Genomic DNA, 19,460 nt, shown 5'->3' on the forward strand with positions numbered 1-19,460 from the left:
TTCCTTCTGTTCTGGTGGTCAGCTTCTCTCTCTCTCTCTCTCTCTCTCGTCTCTGACCACACTCCGGGTACGCCGCAACAGAGGCTCTGCAGTGACAATACAGAGAGCCGTAGGGACTGTGACGGGGATTCAGACGAGGGCGGTTACGTACGACGTTCTCCAGGACCCTGTACACGCGCACGTCAGCGTCAATTTTCTCCGGTGCAGGACAACTCCGCGCACGCCTTTCACCACGCGAGGGGGCAAGCAACCCCAGGGCGCGGCGATGAGGCTTCGGGGGAGACACGATGGAGGGGGGGGACGCACATGTTGCAGTGCCGGTCAAAGGCCTTGACGCGCGCCAGCAGCTTGCGGTTGTTCCTGATGGAGATGAGGACCTGGGTGTGGGAGCGGACGGCGGTCTGCAGGATCGAGAGGGGCCCGGCGCTGAACTCGTGCTCCTCGAGCTGGGCGATCTCGTACTCGGTGAGCTCGTTGCGGGGCTTGGTGAGGAGCTCTTGGATCTTGGGGTCGGACATTGTGGCGGTGGAGGGGTGGGTGTGTGCAGGTGTGTGTGTGTGGGAGGGAGGGAGGAGATTGAAGATGCCGTTTCCGTCGTTATTTTTGACGGTCGGAAAAAGCTAAGGAGAGGCGTGCGCCGGGTTCTGCGTCTGTAGAATTGTCGGCGTCAACAGAGTCGAGACAGGCGCGGATCGTGGGGTGGTTGTCGCGTGGGGTGTCGTCGTTGGGCGGATGGCGAGGCTCGAGTGGTGGTGGTGGGCAGGCTGCGGCTGCGGGTACGGCATCGAAGAAATTGGGAGGTTTGGAGTGAATCGCAATGCGTGATTGGCTGTGTGCGGAGGAAGCTCGGGTCCACCCCGTTCGGCGTGGAAGATCAAGGGGCCGGCGCATCTACCATGTACCTCAGGGCGGTGTCCGCTGGAAGTGCAGTGAGTGGAGGGAGGCACCTTGCCCGGCCAGGGGTCCGTGCTCCCTACGGCTGCAGGATCGCCAGCTCGATTTCCCAAGGTCCAAAACGAAGGTCCAGAAAGGCTACCCTCGGCCTCACAAATTTGTATGGAAACCCAATTGCCGACTCCTCCTTATACCCCGACATAGCCGATACCCCTCTCCTCCCCTCCCGCCGTCGATGCGCCACCCTGGGTCACCGAGCGCATCCAACTTCCCAGTCTCTCAATGTTTTCCAGAGCCATCGCCCTGCGCGCTGGACCAGCAGCTGCCTCGTGTCGGATTTGCAGCCACAGGACTTTAAGCATGCCTCTGCGGGCCAAGATCAACAATGTCGGAGGGGCGCGAGCACAGGTGAGCCTACCCGCGGCGGCCAGGCAGCAAAGCGAGCCAGGACGAGAACGCCAATGCTGACGCTTCGTCCCAGATGTCGATAAGAATCAGGCCCGAAGACTTCAAGCCCCTCTCTGAAGATGACCCCGACGATGTCGTCTTCAACAGCGCGTTCGGCGTCCGCTCCATCGAGCTCAACCGCCCCAAGAAGCTCAACTCCCTGAACGCCTCCATGATCCGCAAGATTGTCCCACGCTTGAGCGAGTGGGAAAAGTCCGACATGGTCAACGTCATCCTCATGAAGGGAGCCGGCGAAAAGGCCTTCTGCGCCGGCGGCGACGTGACGGCCCTCGCCCAGTACAACCAGGAGGGACCCGGCGGCTGGAAGAAGAGCGCCGCCTACTTTGAGCTCGAGTACAAGCTCAACCACTACATCTCGACATATACCAAGCCCTACGTCGCCATCATGGACGGCATCACCATGGGCGGCGGCGTTGGCCTCAGCATCCACGCCCCCTTCCGCATCGCCACCGAGAGGACCGTCTTCGCCATGCCCGAGACGACCATTGGCTTCTTCCCTGACGTCGGCGCCTCCTTCTTCCTGCCGAGGATGAACGGCGGCATCGGCACCTACCTCGCCCTGACGAGCGACCGCCTCAAGGGCGTCAACGCCTTCTACTCGGGCATCGCCACGCACTACCTCGACTCGACGACCCTGCCGCTCGTCGAGGCCCGCCTCAGCGAGCTGCGCTTCAAGGACTACGACTCGCTGGCCCACCGCCTCGCCGTCATCAACAGCACCATTGAGGAGTACACCACGGGCCTGCCCTACGGCGAGCCCATCCTGCTGGCCGGCGAGCTGCGCCGCGCCATCGACCGCTGCTTCACCAAGGACAGCGTGCCCGAGATTCTCAAGGCCCTCGAGGCCGAGGAGGGCGCCACCAAGGCCTGGGCGCAGAAGACGCTCGAGACGCTGCACAAGCGCTCCCCGACCGCCGTCCACGTGACCCTCCGCCAGATGCGCGTCGGCCGCGACTGGTCCATCGCCAAGACGTTCCAGCGCGAGCACCAGATCGCCGCGCAGTTCATGCAGCACCCCGACTTCACCGAGGGCGTCAGCGCCCTGCTCATGAGCAAGGGCAACCCGCGCGAGCCTGCCTGGCAGCCCGCCACCCTCGAGCAGGCCGCCGCCGCCGGCGGAGACGTCGCCGAGCCCTTCTTCCGCTACGACGAGGGCCAGGCGCTCGAGCTGCTCAACGACGAGTCCTTTGACGAGTACCCCCACGAGTTTGGCCTGCCCAAGGAGGACCTCATCGAGGCCGTCATCGAGCGCGGCAACCTGACACCCAAGGAGGTCGTCAGCCACGTCGCCGGCACGTACAACCACCGCACCGGCGTCGCTGAGGTCGTCGAGGAGTTCATCGACAGGGCCGTCACGACGAACAGCAAGGGCATCGCGCGCATCGCCGGCAAGAAGGGCGCCAAGGCGGCCAAGGCGTAGGACCCCCTCTGTGACGTGAGGCGGGATACAGGATCTGTTGTACAATAGTCAAGGCTGCGCCTAGAGGCCGGCTGCATGTAAAAAGAGGAGGGTCATGTATTGACTGGCTGGTCACTTGACACGTTTGCGTGAGCTTGCTTGTGATGTTTGGTGTCTGAAGCTTTTGAGAAGTGATTGATGGCCTGAGGCACGATCCACGGAAGGACTTGACACAAAATCGTGTCTCGTTTTCTGGCGGATGCTACTCCTCGCTTCCGACCCAAGTGGATCAACGTGACTGTGTCGTTGAAGCTGCACTCCTTCTCGCGCTATGTTTAGGTGACGATTCTCCCTGGAGATGTCTCGGTATGTGTGTGGAATCGCCTTGATGATTTCAGATTTACATTGCGGGAATCTCATGTAAGCAGCTGTCTGAAATTATGTTCAAGTCGAACCGTCGCTACTCACGCGTCATTCTGGCGTCTAAATGATTCTCAGGTGATATGCGTTATCCTTCGCGTCTACCTCTAAGAGCACGGTATTCGACTCTGTGGGCGTGTGGTGTGTCCAGTTCTCGATCTGTCAACGGAGATCTACGGTCCTTGCCGTTTGCGCACCGGCGATTGGTTGTTGATGTGGACGGGGGTGCGGCGATATTTGAGATGTGTATACAGCATATGGTCGCGCTTGAGACCCTAGGGTTTTCGACTCTGGGTAGTTTGCACGTGTGGTAAGACAGTGTTGCGAAACTGGTACCGCCGTTGAACACAATACTCCACCTGCTCACTTGCGCTTCCAGCGTAAAACCCAATTCTTTTCGTGTCTTTGGGAGCGTTGTTGTCGTAACGTGGAGGTGAGCAGAGTGCAGAGGTCTTCCGCAGGTGATATCCGCAGTCTATTCTTAGGTAAGGGGTGGGATTCCATCTGGGCTCTGGCCCTCCATAGCTAGATGGGCTCTTTGCAGCCCTCTTATGCGCGCTCTCGTAGTCCCCAAGCCCTCACCCGCCCCTGTGACGTGGGTTCGCAGGTGCCTGGTGGCAATTCTTCAATTCTAGGAGACTTGGAGGCTTGAAAAGTCGCGAAGTAAGTAAACCACCTGCACCGCTGTATGAGAATAGAGCAGGAGATGTAATTTGTCAGGTCCTTTGTGATGGATGCTCCGTCTTGACCTCTCGGTCCTGAAAGACACGATGGTTGTGGACAGGTCAGCCATGTCAGCCCTCAGGGCTTGAGCTACCCCCGGGGAAGTAGCTACAGGACAAATTTAGTTTCAAAAATGGCCGCCATGTATAATTAAGTGGTTTAGTTTCCATGTGGTGATGCCTATTCATCAGATCTTTCTCGTTACTTGAGAAAGTTGATCGATGGACCTTGTCAGTAGAATTCCAAGACATCTCCGTTTCGACTTCCCGGTTGTCGCAGAGAACAGAGCCCATGCGAATAACATGAATAAGACGATTGATGAAATAGAGCTCAGTAGTAAACTGTGTCCTCATTCCAGTATGAGTTCTCGTCAGGTAAGCGAGGCCATTTGATTCATTTTGTATGGACACCTTGATCGCACAGGTTTCCACACCAAATCATACCGAGGAAAAGGTGCCACGTTAGGATGAATTAAGTCTTGGTGAAGACTGATGTCCGCTGTATCAAGTAAATGGTAGAGGCCGACTGGTCGGGTCATGTCGTAAATTGATGTGCTATGTGCGGACTTGAGAGTAAGCGAGTCCTGGGATGACCACTTACCCCATCCCATGTTGGTTGCAAGTCTCCAGGCGGAAAGACTGCCTGGTGGACAATGGCAGACCAATGATTGGAAAGCTGGTAGCAATATTAGGCTGCCACACGTAACTAGAACACCATGACCATTGTGACTCATAGAAAACAAGATATTGTAGCCTGGTTTACCAAGCGCACGTGAAAACTTAGAATGGTATCATCATGCTGACTGCCTCGACAAATGGCTAGGGCGCATGACACTGGATATGTGGACTGACCGAAGCCTAGACAGACAGGAAAAACTGTGTTCGATGCTGCCCCACTGCTGGTGTTCTTACATTGTAGACAGCCAAGCCTCGGAAGTCAATACTCGGACAACGTAACCCCTCGGGAGTCCTCCGTGATACTCAGCCGGTTCTCCACACCCTCTCGGCCCCACCCACACAGTCCGCGAACCGCTGCCAAGAGCCGAGATTTGAAGTTGGACGGGGTGGCACGTGCATTGGCGTCCTGGCGTCCTGGCGTGTATCATTGGCAGGCGCGCATCCCTGTCGCTCGGCCGTTCCTGCACCTCCAGCGCCTCGCAGCGGGCGCACCTCCTGTCGTAGTACTTAGGAAGGTGCGACGCCAGACACGCCTGCCCACCAGCCGGGTTGCATCATCTGGCTTGTTCGCGACATCTTCTCTTTCAACACCAACAAAACCCACACGAGTGTCTCTCCTTCAATCGCCACTCTTCTTCCATGAGATCTCTCCCTCATCCTCGAATTTCCGCCCTCACTCCCTTTTGTCGAACCACCCCTCCAGCACTTTAAGCCCCTGCGCCTCACGACACGCTTTTAAGTGCCCGTTGATCCACCGACACCAGAAAACGCGCCTGAGCACGCGACGAGCGCGATCACGGACGCGGACTGGGTACCCGCCCTCCGAATTCCTTTTCTGACCGGCCAACCAGTTCAATTCCACTGCACCCCTGCACCACCTTGCACTGCTTGTCTCGCCGACTACTCAGACCTTCGACACCGACTTTCTCTTCAATCAGACTTTCCTGCAGCTGCATCTTCAAGCCCACACCCTGCCGCAATCGCGCAGGTCGTGCCGTGACGGCTCTGTTTCTTTTCACACCCACTCAACCTGACCCGACCATCCCCAGATCTGACCGCTCCATTCTGACGACACCGCAACCAACTCGTCTCCCCTCGAGACGACCTTGTCGGAATGGCGTCACCTATGCCAGTGCAACAGCCTTCTGGCAACTGGGGCCACTACGTTCAACAACAGAGCATGGCCGCTCCCACGCCCAACATGGATGACTTTGGCTCAGATCGTAGGCTCATGGGGCGTAGGGTCTCCCTGGGGGTCTAGGTCTCCCCTGGGGTCCTAGCAGCGGATGCAGTTATGTTAGGAAGGAGTAGGCTGACAGCCCAAACAGTCAAAGTCAATTACACCTTCGATCGCGAAGCCCAGGTCAACTTTCTGGCTCGTCATCCTCAGCCTCTACACGTCAACACGATTGCCCTGAGCGAGACGAAAACGATAGGTTACACCGACCTGAGCCTCTGCGCTCAAGCCATTGCCCAATGCAGCCCCGAGCTCTTGGGCGAGGACCACGACTACACCGTCTATGCGTTCGACTACTCGGAGGAGGACACACCACTCGTCGGGCAAGGCTTGCTATCCTGGATACTGCATGCTGACCCTTCCGAATCCAAAATGATCTTTGGCCGCCTCACCAAGAACCCTCTTGCCTTGCTCCCTGGTGGAAACGGTCTCAAGGAAATGCTGGAGGTCAAGTTCAAGCTCCTGCCCACCAACAGACCGCCTCGCCGACCCGACTATGGTCGCCACGATGTCTCTGCGAGCTTTGACCAGACAATGCCCCACGTCAGGCAGCATGATGGTGTCATGACGCCGACAGGCAGCCAGGAGTGGGACTCGTTCCTCCAGTCGAACCCCCAACTAGGCCAACACCAAAACTTGAACAACCCGTCAGCACTACCCGGTGACCAGTCATTTGATGGCCCAAACCGGGTCGCCCCGACGCTCGTCGACACCCAGGGTGATGACGCAGCCAACCCGCCTTCCCGCCCAGCATCAAGAGCTTCGACGACATCGACGACGAAGCGAAAGAGGACGAGGATACCCACCGGTCGACCACGTGGCCGTCCCCCTAATCCCAAGAAGAATGCGGTGACTGTGGACACTCTCCACAGCCAAGGCCCGGGCAGCACATCCGGCTATGAAGAAGGAACGGACGCCGAGGAAAGCGCACCTGCGAAAAAGAAGCGTGCGACGACGACAGCGGTTACGAAGAACATCAACGACCCCTTCGGAGGCAGCGCTGGCCCTGAATCTCTCAGAGTGGCTGCCAGCACGGCTGGCTCGATTCGAACCTTGCGACCACCCGGTGCTGGTGGCGAAACCACGCAAGGCAACCATCTGCAGGATGTGCCTAGAGCACCCACACCGATCCCGGCAGCAGGGCCTCGCAGGGCGCAAGGTGGCAGGGGCGCCGGTGCCAGCAGCCTTCGCCGACAATCTACCCTGAGTCAGGCTGCCATTGCTGCTGAGCAGAACCCCTCCTTCACGGAGTCTGTATCGGCCATGTCACCACCTAGCCAGGACGGTCGCTCGCCCGGAGAATCAGAGATTGCGTCTCCCGTCTACTCGGACAGCCCTGGGCAGATCGGCTCATCACCACCAGTGCCCAGAGTGACGGCCTACATCCGCTCTAGCCCTCCGGCGAGCAGCCCGACCCTGCCTCCAATGCCGAAACCACAACCGGACTCTGGGTTCATGAGTGGCGACATTGATGACCTGTTCGATGAGCAAAGCAAGCCTTTCAAATTGGAACCTACATCGCAGCCGGCGTCACGCCCAATACCGAGAGCCTCTGACCGGCAAAAGATCCCCGGCGTTCTCATCCATGAGCTGAGACAAACTCGGCCAGCGTCGAGCGATGTCGAGATGGTACTCCATGCGGATTCTCAACCGCCCTATGCGAGTAACGCACGTCCGACGCTTCCGTCCCCTGCCCCAACATATGGACCTCCTGCCCATCCATACAGACCACCTGCGCCGCCGGCCTCGCTGAATCGGTCAAAAAGCGATTCGCACGCACTCATGGCACCGCCGGCTGCACAAGTAGGTTTAAAAGATCCGTCGCCACAGCTAGAGGAGCCAGCTGTGGCGGTTGACAGAGACATGGCAAAAGCCGCACCTGCTGCTCCGACCCAGGAAACACCCATGCCATCAGTGGAGGATCAGGGTGACAACGGACACCCTGTTCATATTCAACAGATGATCACCTCCCAACGACCTCTCGACGAAAGGCAGTCCACGGAAAGCAGGACCCCTTCGGAGAACCAAAGACCATCCGCACATCCCACGGAAAACCCTGCACCACAAGAGCAGGAGCTCATGCAGCGCCTAGCAGCTGTTGCGAGGGATGCTTCGGAGTCAGAAGGCTCGCTGCCTCCCGCCAGCACAGCGATTGATCTGTTCGCCAGACCACTGCCGCCAAATGCCAGGCAGCACTCTCGCCCAGCCACGACCACGTCCCAACCGCAGCTGGCCGCAATCCCAGCCAGCGATCCCATCGGCTCGCTTGCACTCCCTGGTGCAGTGGATACTTCGTTTTCCGAGGCGCCCGCCCCAAAGTCTCCAAAGTCGCCTCGGTCCAACAAGAATCTTGTGAAGAAGGCAGTGATTCGGCTGCGACTAGAGGAAGCGATTGCCGCTGGTCAGATGCCTGCATACTGCACCAACTGTGGCGCCATTGAGACACCCACTTGGAGAAAGATCTGGACGCAAGAACGATTTGGGGTCCCCGAATTTTGCGAGTTTTCCGAGAAGCCTGGCAAGATCACTGCCATCATTGTCCTGGAGCGCGATATGGACGACAACCCCAGCAAATATCAACTGATCAAGAAGGGACTAGGTGAGAAGGACAACAAGGAAGAATGGGTCGAGTCTCTGCTCTGCAATCCTTGCGGCATCTGGCTTGCGAAGTGGAAGATCCACCGACCACCCGACAAGTGGGATCGTGGCCAACAGCCAAAGACCCGGCGACGGGGTCGTGCCACGCGCAATCCTAAGCGTTCCAAGGGTGCTGCTGAAGCTACGTCAGAAGCGGCCTTTGAAACCGACCCTGCTGGCCCTGAAGGCATGGACGGCCCCTCCGAAGACAACAGCAAAACGTTGCACGTGGCCTCGGTGGACGACACAAACTCGCGGGAAGCTTCCCTGGCGCTTGAGCAAGCCTTGCGGAACGACCTCCTTTCGCCAGCAAAGCAACATCGCTCACGGCATGGCTCGACACACTCTCGAGGAAGCGGCACAGCGAAGAGTCCAATTATGGTGGGGGCGAGTGCGGAAGAGGCCATAATGGGAGCGACACGTCGTCTCTTATTCCCTTCGCCCCGTAAGGATGGGCAAGTGAAGGTGCTCAACGAGGTGGCCATCAACGTTATTCAGCTGGATGCGTCTGAGGTCGAGACCAGAGATCGTGATACCAAGGGGCCCAGGGCTCCGCAGCAACACGGTCAACTGACCGTCCCTGATGATGATGATGAACTTGAGGCTCTTTTCCGCAGTCCAATGGCTCGACCTTCGACCCCCCCTACGCAAGATGGCAACCATCCAGGACCGTTCAAGACCCCTACACGGCCAACTCCGAGTCATCGCCCCGTCACGCGCAGCATCTCCAAGTCCATCAAGTCGGGCCGTTCCCGCCCTTCTCCAGCGCAAGCACTAGCTATGCTCCAAGCCACGCCTACTCGCACACCGCGTTCGCTTGCTCGTGTCTTGGGAGGCGAAAGTCCGAGTCTGAGACGCAGCCCAAGGTTCACGGGACACGACGATCTTACGTTGGCGTTACTCGAAACCCCCATGACCCGTTCGATCAGCCAGATGCTCTCCGACTACGGGGTTGAGGACGACGGCCTCGGCTTTGGCAGCATTGCAGGCATGCCAGAGCTAGAAGGCCTTGATGACATACCCTTTGACTTCGGCAGCTTGCTCGGTTCCGATGCCACTGCAGCCAGCTCGCCTTCAAAGGCCAAGCGTGGAACCGGGTTCGACTATGCGGGCACTGATCACATGTGGACCGAGTGGAACAAAGGGGCTACCACAGAGCCGCAGGAGTGAGATAGGGGTCGTTATGAGACGAGGGTTATGAAAGGCATCACACAGCTCGCAGAGCAGATAAGCTGTTGTTTCAGCGTTTTGAGCGGCCCCTTCGTGGGCATTTATTGTTATTTTCTTGTCCTTTTGAGCGGGACTTGGCTTGGCGCGGATCTTGGCTTGCTCAGTATATTTGGTAGACTCTCAGCATGAACAGCGTGCGTGCGTGCATGGAGGATATCGTCGTTTTGGAGGCAGGACGTCTCAACACTGGGACACAGTCGTTGCAGACCGTAGAGTAGTAGTAGTAGTAGTACATGAGCTTGATCGTCACAATACAAGATTAACTCATGATTCTTTTTTGGGAAGTCGGTGATGACCGTGACTTGATATGTTGATGCGATAAACAGGTCACGCGTCTTTCGAGTCTGCAGTTGACCCAGCGAACACGGTGGTCACATGGTTGAGCCTGGTGGGAAAAAAAAGGAAGTCTTCTATACCGGCACTCCCGAGAATGCCTCCATCTACACCTAGATGATGGCACATATGATACACAAATACACGTAGTTCTACACAACCACCCTTTGCCCTTCTTCTCTCTCTCTTCGTCTCGCGTCCCCTCCCGCTCGCTGCCCTTTGGTTCCAGCCTTGCACCTCGCCCAGGACCGGCGGCAGCACCACGTCCCGAGCACTGCCCCCACTCAGCAAGGGCCGATGCTGCTGCTGCTGCTGCTGCGTCCGGCGAGGGCAGCCGTCTCTCAGCCGCGCTTGCCGTTGCCGTCGGCGCGCTTCTTGACGATCCAGCCCTTGGCGTTGGACAGGCCGCGGATGCGCTTGGTGTACTTCCAGAGGTGGCGGTACTTGGGGCCCTGGCGCTTGGCCTCCCAGCCGCGCGGGGCCTTGGGGGGCTTCATGCTGTAGACGCGGTTGGGGCGGAACTCGACGTCGGCGCCGGGGACGCCGGCGCGGTGCATGACGTCGGCCGTGTGCTCGTCCCAGACGGTGCGGAAGAGGGTGAAGCCCGTCGGGGTCAGGGCGAACTTGTCGCGCAGGGACTTGAGGGAGAAGCCGGTGGCCGGGGCGGGGCCGGGGGCGGCGACGGTGGAAGAAGAAGAGGAGGAGGAGGAGGAGGACGACTCGTCGGTGACGGTCTTTTTGCTGTACTGCGCGCGCAGGGCGGCAATGTCGAGGGGCTTGTTGCCTGGCTGGTCGAGGATGAAGATGGCGAGGCGGTGGTAGGGCGCGCCCTTTTGGGCAAAGGCGGGGAGGTAGGGGACCGCGATGTGGGCGTCGCGGTTGAGGCGGCCGAGGGGCAGCGAGGGGTCGGTCGGCGAAACGGGAATGTTGGCGGCGAGGAAGTGGCAGCGCTTGGAGAAGGCGTCGGACTCTGTGTCGGGGACGTCGGGGTCAACGATGGCGACGGTGACGAGGCGCTCGCCGGCGTCAAAGGGCTGGACGCGCAGGCGCGGGGCGACCTCGGTCAGGTTCGAGGGCAGGATCTTGCCGGCGGGGATCTTGGAGCGGCGGAAGTGCAGCTCGACGTCGTATGTGGGCGTCAGCTTGGGGAGGATGTCGGGGGTGATGTGGAACTGGCTGATACGCTGCTCCACGATCTTCTTGTTGTAGCCCTCCCAGCGGCGCTTGGCGAGGTAGCGGTAGATGGGTTTGCTCATGTCACCTGCGGGGGGTGGGCCTGTGTCAGCTCTCGAGCCGACAACGGCAGAGATGAATACGTTGGGAAAAACATACCGAGTCCGTCCTCGAACCGCCTCTTGACGGCGGGATCGTTAATGTCGGCCTGGATCTTGAGATGCTCAATGTGCCTCCTAATGCTCTCGAGCTTCATCTCCCTCTTCTTCTCGCCGCCCCTGAACAGCGCGACGTCGGTCTCGCGAATCTTGCGCATCTTCTCCACCTCGGCAGCAATGGCTTCGACCTTCTTCTGGCGATCGAGGGCGAGGATCTTGCGCGCCTCCTGGAAGGCCTGGTAGGGCAGCTGCTCAAAGGGCAGGTTCTGCGAGGTGCGAATGGCATAACGACGACGGCGAGAGCCCACAGGCGGTGTGCCGGCCTTCCAGAGATCCTTCTCGGCCCAGGGCGCGACGGCCGTGTTGGGGTCGAGCTCGAGGGGGTCGGGGGTGTCCTCGGGGCGCTCACCGAACGACCTTGTAGACTTCTGCTGGGGCCGAGGGCGTGGTTGTGAAAGGGACGCAGCTGGAGAGCGTCGTGCCGCAGACATTTGGCCAGTTGCCTCGCGGCCTGCCGGCAGGAGGACATGGTGTGTGATAATGGTGAGGAGAGCCAATTGGTGATGCACCCCTTGACGGCTGGCGGTCCTTTCTGCGAGACGGGATGATGGGGGGATTTCCGTTAGGGAACTGAAAAATGAAGCTTCAGCACACGCGACTTTGCGGGTCCCACAATAATCGCCCACGGCATCTGTCCATTGGATCAGGGGCTCCATCCTTCCCGGCCTCGGATTATCCCGCTGGAGCTGTCTGCAGCCAGCCAGCCTCGTGCTTAGGTAACGCAAAGGAGTCGGTCGAGCCAGGCCAAATTTTCGACAGCGGCTCGTACTGGTGAAGCATTCGAGGACACCATCGTCAATCCGACCACGACGACGGCCACAGATACGGGCAGACGAAGCCCAATCACATCAAACAATGGCAGGGAAGGGCATTCGAGGTCTCCATGAGGCCATGACGAGGTTGAACCTGTCGGCGGGTGTCACCAAGTCGGCGAGCACGACCTTCACGCGATCCATGGCCACCGAGGTGCCTCTGCCGCAGATTACAACCACCTTCAAGGCCGCCCCCAAGATCTCCACCGACGCCTGGGCACCACGTACGTCTCTGGTCTTCTGGAGACGTTGACGAGACTGCCAAACGCGCTGGCTAACCCGTCTTGCAGTATCCACCGTCCCCGTCACGATCCACGCCTTCCCGACCCTCGCCCCCCGCGCCCTCGAGTCCTACTCTACAAAACACCTCTACCTCCCGCTCCGCCGCGACCTCCTCCACCTCGCCGTCATCTACGAGGGTGACGCCCACCGCCAGGGCACGGGCTCGACCAAGACGCGCTGGGAGGTCCACGGCTCGCACCGCAAGGTGCACCCGCAAAAGGGCCTCGGCCGCGCCCGCGTCGGCACGAAGCAGTCGCCCATCCGCCGCGGCGGCGGCGTCTCCCACGGCCCCAAGCGCGCGACTTCGCCACGCGCCTCAACCGCAAGGTCTACGACGTCGCCTGGCGCACGGCCCTCAGCTACCGCTACCGCCGCGGCGAGCTCCTCGTCTGCGAGGACGGCATGGAGCTGCCGCTGCCGCGCGACTTCACCGACCTCCTGCTCGCCGGCTACGTCGACGAGCCCGTCGCCCGCCAGTACCGCCGCAAGTGGACCGAGCAGGTCCTCGCCGCCAACGCCTGGGGCCGCGCCGACGGCCGCACCCTCTTCATCACGGCCGACAAGAGGCCGCTGCTGTTCGACTCGATGGTCGACGCCGGCATGCACGGCCGCTGCCTCGAGGTCGGCGACGTCGACGTCAAGGATTTGCTCGAGGAGGGCCGCGTCGTCATTGAGCGCGCCGCGCTGCGCGAGCTGCTCGAGAGCCACCAGAGCGATCTCGTCAGCAAGATTCTCATCCGCGGCCTCGCCCAGTCGGGACCGGCCATTGGCGAGCCCATCGTCGCATAAGAGAGAGAGAGAGCGAGAGAGAGAGGAGAGAGTGCGCAGCAAGGGGGCGCGATCATGCACACGCGAATCGCATGACGACGAGTGTAGCAAGCAGCACGTGGCATTTTTATTGTACCATTACACGGCACGAGGCATAGTACGTTGGGCCGCCAAGGAGAAGACCTCATACGGTCTGGCCTGTTGGAGAGTAGGAGGGAGGGGCGGGGGTCTTTCGAAATGACATGTGCGTCGTGTAGGAATAGAGGACTGACTATACGTCCCTTGTACAACTTCACAGCGCGTAGTCTCCCATCGTGATGCTCACGTGCCTACCTGATTTTCGCCCACGAGCACCTTCACTTTGTCTCGAACAAGCCATGCATGCATGCCCTTTCGTCAGCGGTCGACCTTGTGTCGAGCCCCTTTTAGCTTCCAAGATCGAGATACGTCGTCAGCTTGTCGTCAGACCCGACCCGAGCGCCGACGAGAGAGCACGCCCACAGCGTCCCCATTGTTTGCCTGCCGCGAGGACCTCCCCAAAAGAGGACCTCTTTAAAAGAGGACCTCCCCCCAAGAGAGGCATGACACAACGGCACCAAAAAAACCAAACCATCAAGGCGATTCGTCCATGAGCCATGAGACAATGCATCCCCGGGGGCGGGTGTCGTCTAAATCTGCCCCCCCCCCCCTAATCGCGATCGCAACGCGGCCGCCGATCGCCGTCCACGATCTCGCCCGAGTCATGACCGGGCCAATGAGACGTCGCCAGATCAGGGGTTGCTTGGGGGTTCACCCCGACCTGCCTTATGACGAGCTTACAGGGTCGGCGTGAGGCGTGGCAGCAGGCGCGCGCCATCATTCAAAAAGGCCGCTTGCTGGCGCTTTTGACGAACGTGCTTCATTTTCTGTGCCGAGACTCTTGCGCTACGCCCTGTCCTCTCGCCCCGTGTCAGATGCGCCGCCGGCTGCCTGGGGGCATCGCTTGGCGGTGGGTGGGAATGGGGCCGATGACGTCTACAGGGCCCCGATTTCGTCTGCATTGCAGCAATTCCATGGCATGGAAGCCCGTCACTCGTGCACCAGACCTGATCCAGCGTATAGCATGGAAGCAGAGAGTTCATGAGCCGCCGACATGGAAAATAAGTAGAGCCACCCTGCTAACAATACCCAGAAACGCCTTTCCATTCATACAAACTCGTCCCTCAAAGGATCCCTATTTCGTCCTCGTCTCCGTTCGAGACGACCCGTCAATTGTTGTACCCTACGTTCAAAGAACACCTCCCTACGAAGATCCCCCTTATCGAGGTCCTCTGGGTACCCCATTCCAAACCTGGAATTCTCATCGAAACGCTAAAACGCCATGGATACCAGGTCCAGAGGCCACTGACTGGTACCGTTTCCCTCTTGCGCCGGCTGACACCAACTCCAGTGTCGTGGTATACGTCTTTTCAACCCCTCCAGCCTGAGTCCGAGTCCAGTGGTCGAACGTTGTCACGTGCCTATTGGCCGTACTGCTTTCTGCTTCGTCATTCTGTGTTATTTCCTTTTGTGCTTTTACGCCCGGAGATTGGTGCTGCGAATATGCGTCGCCTTGCGAGCTTGGCCTCGATCCTAGGCTCACGAGGTATCTTCGAAGATGCTGTCCGGCATGTGATCATAGTTGATATGCCCGCCTCCCACAGCGCCAGAGGTCACCGCCGCCAGATTTGGATCCATGGGCATGGAACCCATTGATAGATGAGTTGGAGGCCCCGCTGCAATTCAAGGCACTCGCATCAGTTCCCATAACTCGGACGGATGAGGGGGTGGTTGGTCAGAGACATACCCAAGTGGTCAGGAGGCAGGGTCATTGCCCCTGGAGGCAGCTGCTGCTCGGAGGGCAAAGTGGCCCCGTGAGCCGGGTTGAACCTCTTGCTCGAGTTCTGCGCAAACCGCCTCGCTTCAGCCTCGAGCCAGAGGTCAATGTTGCGGTCGTTGCAGGGTGCGTGCGACATGAGCTGATCCTTGAGCCTGGTGATTTTCGCCCAGCAGCCCATTGTACTCGGCATGCAACTGCATGTTGTGGATTCTCCAGTTCCTGCTTTGTGTCCTGCAGTTCACTCATCCTACTCCCTTTTCTTCTGTCGGCATTTGGCTCGCGTCCACTTCGATTTTCTCTGCAAGAAAATATCTACGCCTTGGGATCGTCTTGCGTAGACGGCACGAGCTGCCGAACTCTTCTTCGCTTGTGCTGCTTTTTCGGAAGCGCTGGAGGAGGTTCGGCAGAAGGGTCGGTCGATCTGCTCGACGCCTGTACCAGAGCGGGAGGCGTCGACCGCTGTGTGGAAGACGCCTGCGAGTCCACCGTGGCTGTCGAGCCCCGGGTGTGTCTTTGGGACCGGCGGTTCCTCAGATTCATCGTGTCGGTTTCCAATTTTGGTTGTGCAGGGTCGTCTTCGATGTTCGATGCTGTCCTTTTGCGCGGAGCTCTTTGAAGCCTGCAGTTGTGCCGCCAGCAGTACCTCGTTTGGTTGGTTGAGGAAGAATGTGGTATCGTCGACGCCTGGTTCTGTCTTGAGGCCGGGTATGCTTTCGGTGTCGAAATATCCGTCGCGGCCCGGATCGTCGTATGCCGCTTCGTTGAAAAACTGGGAAGGAGTGTCCATGGGGGGCTGTAAGCGCTGGGCCTTACTGGGGCAACAAAGTCTGTCGTTGTTGAAGATGGCGAGGACCAATCTCTGCGACCAGAATTGGACGCTCGAATGCAGTTGGAATATCCTCAACGTGACACGAGACAGGCTGAAGGAGCGGCACAGCACAGCCTTGTCAAGAGCCACGGGCGTGCTGAGACGGTCACGGAGCCAACTCAGTGGTCGAGCGTTCGACTCGAATGGCTCACCAGTGGAAAGACCTGAGGCGCAATTAGCAAAACGAATGATTTGCTGGTCGACAATGGCAAAGAGTGCCCGCACAAGTGAGGGGTCGCGGCGACAAGTCGGGAGCAAGACCTAGATGCAAATTGGCAACGACGAAAGGGAATGCGCAGTGCGAACGACAACACAAGAAAGGGCACGACTGGATGGGTGAGGAGGAGGAGTATTCCACGGCGCAGAAGACGGGCAGAGCAATGCAGCGCACAGCATGCACCCAGGGGAAGCAAGTGATACGCGGAACACCGTTTGCGCTTGGGATGAAGTGGGCTCGCTGCCACGCTGAGGCGGGGGGGGATGTCCAGATCACCCCGATGCGGATGCGCAGTGAGACAAGTCGACCATGGCGACACATACGGGCCAAGCTTTCGACTCAAGGGGTGCAGGCAGGGCAATTGAAGATGAGGCTGGCACGTGTGGGCAAACAGACTTTTGCTCCCCAAAGGCAACAAACAATGCTGGCGACCCGAGTTCGTGCGGCGCAAGGAGAGGGGAGCAAAATACGGGCAGGGTGCTGTACCGTACCTGTTTGGTGATGGATCGGAGTCAAACCCGGGCCCGCGGCTGGGCGTATGACCAGTTCGCGGCAGCGGTACGACGGCGCTGTGAAGGATCAAGTCAAGAAGAGTAGGAGGCGACTGCAGCGAAATCGAAGGGCAAGGAAAGGTTGGCATGCGGCTCGGCGACCTGGATGCGGGAAAGGTCCCTGGAGACAGCGGGAGGGTCGTCGTCGCAACGATTGCTGTGATGCGAGGGCTTCGTGCTCGATGTGATCAAGGGCGCGGCTGATGGATTCAGAGAGAGGAGGCCGGGGAACGAATAATCAACAGACCGGAGATGAATCCGTAGATGAAGAGGGAAAGATGTCGATGGAAAGTTGGAAGAGAAAGCGACAGAGATGATCAGCGAGGGGAGGGGACTTCTACTCCGTTGAAGTTGGTTTCTAATGTGGTGAACAACCTGGCAGGCGATACCTGACTCCTGCCTACCTACCTTTCTTCACTCAGGATTCTTCAGCTGCTTGCCTACCTAGGTACCTGGGTAGGTACGGTAAGGTACGGTAGCTAGGTAGACGGCCGTAATCTACCTTGAGGTACCTTACCTACCTTGCCCATCTCTCTCGAACTGCCCGTCCATTCCTTACCTAGGTATAATACGGTACGGTACCTCGTCGGCGTACCAGCTCTGGGGTGCGTCCTGCGCCCCCGACAAGTTACCAATAGGCCCAGCGCGCCAACCCGCCACCGAGTGAGGTGAGGTGGATGAGAGCTCTAGTGGAGCCATCACGCAGCCCCAAGGCGACTAACAATCAAGGCAACAGAGGGGCCAAAGACTCGAAAGGGCACATTGTGAACGGGCCCTGCAGGCGTGGACAGGAGGAAAAGCTCCGGGGGCAGCTTGGTGCTTTTGGTGCTTTTGGTGCTTTGGGTGCTTTGGGTGGAGCTGAGTAGACGGATGGATGTACTGTACACCCTGGGACTTGCAGGCTTGCGACTTTTCTCTGAGAAGCAAGTGGCTGCTGTGCCTGCTCTCGTTTCCCGCTGCGTTGAATCGAGGGGACCTTGTGCTCCTGTTCTGTTTCGGAGAGGGGTGGGTGCTCCTCGCTCTCGCCCGTCTGCTCGCTAGCGACCCGAAGCCTTAAAATGATGCACTGGGCAACCCTACCTACCGTGTTCGGACTGGCGGGCTTTGTCGCATGGGATTTCGGCGAGGGGAGGCAAAACAGCATGGGCATTGTGCTGCCGCCTGTTTGGCTGGGCTCGCTAGCTGGCTGGCTGGCTGGCTGGCTGGCTGGCCATTTTGCCACTGGGAGGGACGGCATTTAGCTCTGGCGCATAGGGAGGTACCCTCTCTTGCCTCTGTAAGGCAGTACGGGTGTGGGTGGTTGTGGGTGGTCCCCCGGCCCAAGCGTCGAGGCGCCGTCTTGAACAGTGCCCAGGGGAGCTTGGGGATTGGGGAGTCAGCGTCCAAGGGAAGCTAAGCCGCCCCCCCCCCCCACCGTAACAAGACCCATCAGGGGATGGCGAGGAACGGCTCCGGCTCGCCGTCAACGCCTCGTCTCATCAGTCCCCCATCCCAGAAACCTGCCAAGGCGCCAAAGGATGAAAGACCTGCCGTGTCGTGTGTGGTGTGCCTGGGGGCTCGAGAGGAGGGGAGACAACAGCAGCGCCTGAGCAGCCAGAGCACGCGCGTGTGGAGAACCGGAACTGGGCCGTGGCTATCCCCACCCACCCACTCACCAGCGCGCGATGGCAGTTTTATTAGTGAGCGCAACGGAGACGGGGACGGCGATGGACTCTTGCCGTCCCAAAAACGATGACCCGGACTGGTGCTGGACGCAGTCGCCGAGGACTTTGCTCCGCGAGGTCCCCACTGTACCCACCAACTCCCAGGCCACAGCGTACAGCGTTGTTTGTCTCTCCGTCTCAGCCTTGCTGTCATGGGCTCATTTGCATCCTTTTGCGTTATGCTGGCAGCTCTTGGCCAGGCATCGTGCCGTCGACTTCAAAACGGCCACGAGAGAAACCAGCCACGAAGAGACAGACGAACAAGTATCGAACAGATGTGCCTCTGACACCATTTCATCAAAAGAGAGTTTCACCTCGAGGAAAGAAATTCAGGGACCATGCCGTCATCATGACGACGCATGGGAAAGGTAGTTCTGGTCGTCGCGACGCTCACTGTTCACTGGCGTCAGCTTGTGGAGACGATCCGCTGTTCTTCTTTTTTCACACACAAGTCCTCTTCAATGGAGAGAAACCGACGAACCAGCGACGGCCGAACCGCATCGGCACGGCCGCCGTCTCCGGTTCAGGGCACTCTTGCTGTGACTGCTTCCCTGGCCTACCAACTTCCTACCTGTCATCCCGTTTTCTCCGCGGCACGGGCATGGAGACACACCTGACTAATGACAACGGAGCTGACAGGTGCCTCCCGAGCAGTCTGATCATGATGTGATAATGAGACTTCGAGGGTGCGCGGCTCTCCCATGTGGGGTGGGAAAAAGAGAGACGTGCATGGCCATCCCTCCCTGCGACCTGCGCCTAGATGTGACAGGTCGACCCTACTCCTGGCTGCGGTACCGAAGGTCCTGGGCTGCACGACATGCGACAGCGCTTTTCTGTCCTTGGATCGTCGGCCGGCTGCCAGGTTTCGCCAGGAACCGCGAGTCAAAATCAGGTGACGAGGTGACCGTGGAGGAGCCAAGGGCCCCCATTCTTCGGAGGAGGCTCGGAGACCCTGATGACGTTGTCTGCCATGGAAGAAAAAACAGCACAAA

At 59.2% G+C, this 19,460-nt stretch overlaps 6 protein-coding genes across 6 annotated transcripts; 3 read left to right on the forward strand and 3 right to left on the reverse strand.

The window, feature by feature from the left end:
- Nucleotides 1-227: 227 nt before the first annotated feature.
- VDBG_07519 (small nuclear ribonucleoprotein Sm D2) lies at nt 228-518 on the reverse strand (the record flags this gene model as incomplete). The annotated part of the gene is made up of 1 exon (XM_003002014.1): nt 228-518. The coding sequence occupies one exon, from the start codon at nt 516-518 to the stop codon at nt 228-230; it is 291 nt and encodes a 96-aa protein (XP_003002060.1).
- Nucleotides 519-1,143: 625 nt separating this feature from the next.
- On the forward strand, nt 1,144-2,782 carry VDBG_07520 (3-hydroxyisobutyryl-CoA hydrolase; the record flags this gene model as incomplete). The annotated part of the gene is made up of 2 exons (XM_003002015.1): nt 1,144-1,302; nt 1,376-2,782. The coding sequence occupies 2 exons, from the start codon at nt 1,255-1,257 to the stop codon at nt 2,780-2,782; spliced, it is 1,455 nt and encodes a 484-aa protein (XP_003002061.1).
- A 2,913-nt stretch (nt 2,783-5,695) lies between these two features.
- Nucleotides 5,696-9,953, forward strand: VDBG_07521 (conserved hypothetical protein; the record flags this gene model as incomplete). Its single annotated transcript, XM_003002016.1, has 2 exons — nt 5,696-5,819; nt 5,910-9,953. The coding sequence occupies 2 exons, from the start codon at nt 5,696-5,698 to the stop codon at nt 9,623-9,625; spliced, it is 3,840 nt and encodes a 1,279-aa protein (XP_003002062.1).
- Nucleotides 9,954-10,359: 406 nt separating this feature from the next.
- Nucleotides 10,360-11,922, reverse strand: VDBG_07522 (54S ribosomal protein L35; the record flags this gene model as incomplete). Its single annotated transcript, XM_003002017.1, has 2 exons — nt 10,360-11,279; nt 11,351-11,922. 2 exons carry the CDS (start codon nt 11,838-11,840, stop codon nt 10,360-10,362), a joined length of 1,410 nt encoding a protein of 469 aa, XP_003002063.1.
- A 342-nt stretch (nt 11,923-12,264) lies between these two features.
- Nucleotides 12,265-13,292, forward strand: VDBG_07523 (mitochondrial 54S ribosomal protein YmL6; the record flags this gene model as incomplete). Its single annotated transcript, XM_003002018.1, has 3 exons — nt 12,265-12,445; nt 12,512-12,780; nt 12,831-13,292. 3 exons carry the CDS (start codon nt 12,265-12,267, stop codon nt 13,290-13,292), a joined length of 912 nt encoding a protein of 303 aa, XP_003002064.1.
- Nucleotides 13,293-14,888: 1,596 nt separating this feature from the next.
- Nucleotides 14,889-17,295, reverse strand: VDBG_07524 (predicted protein; the record flags this gene model as incomplete). Its single annotated transcript, XM_003002019.1, has 5 exons — nt 14,889-15,025; nt 15,097-15,281; nt 15,381-16,161; nt 16,706-16,783; nt 17,283-17,295. 5 exons carry the CDS (start codon nt 17,293-17,295, stop codon nt 14,889-14,891), a joined length of 1,194 nt encoding a protein of 397 aa, XP_003002065.1.
- Nucleotides 17,296-19,460: the final 2,165 nt, after the last annotated feature.

The sequence above is a fragment of the Verticillium alfalfae genome, genomic scaffold (genome assembly GCF_000150825.1).
Source record: "Verticillium alfalfae VaMs.102 supercont1.10 genomic scaffold, whole genome shotgun sequence".
Classification (NCBI taxonomy): Eukaryota; Fungi; Ascomycota; class Sordariomycetes; order Glomerellales; family Plectosphaerellaceae; genus Verticillium; species Verticillium alfalfae.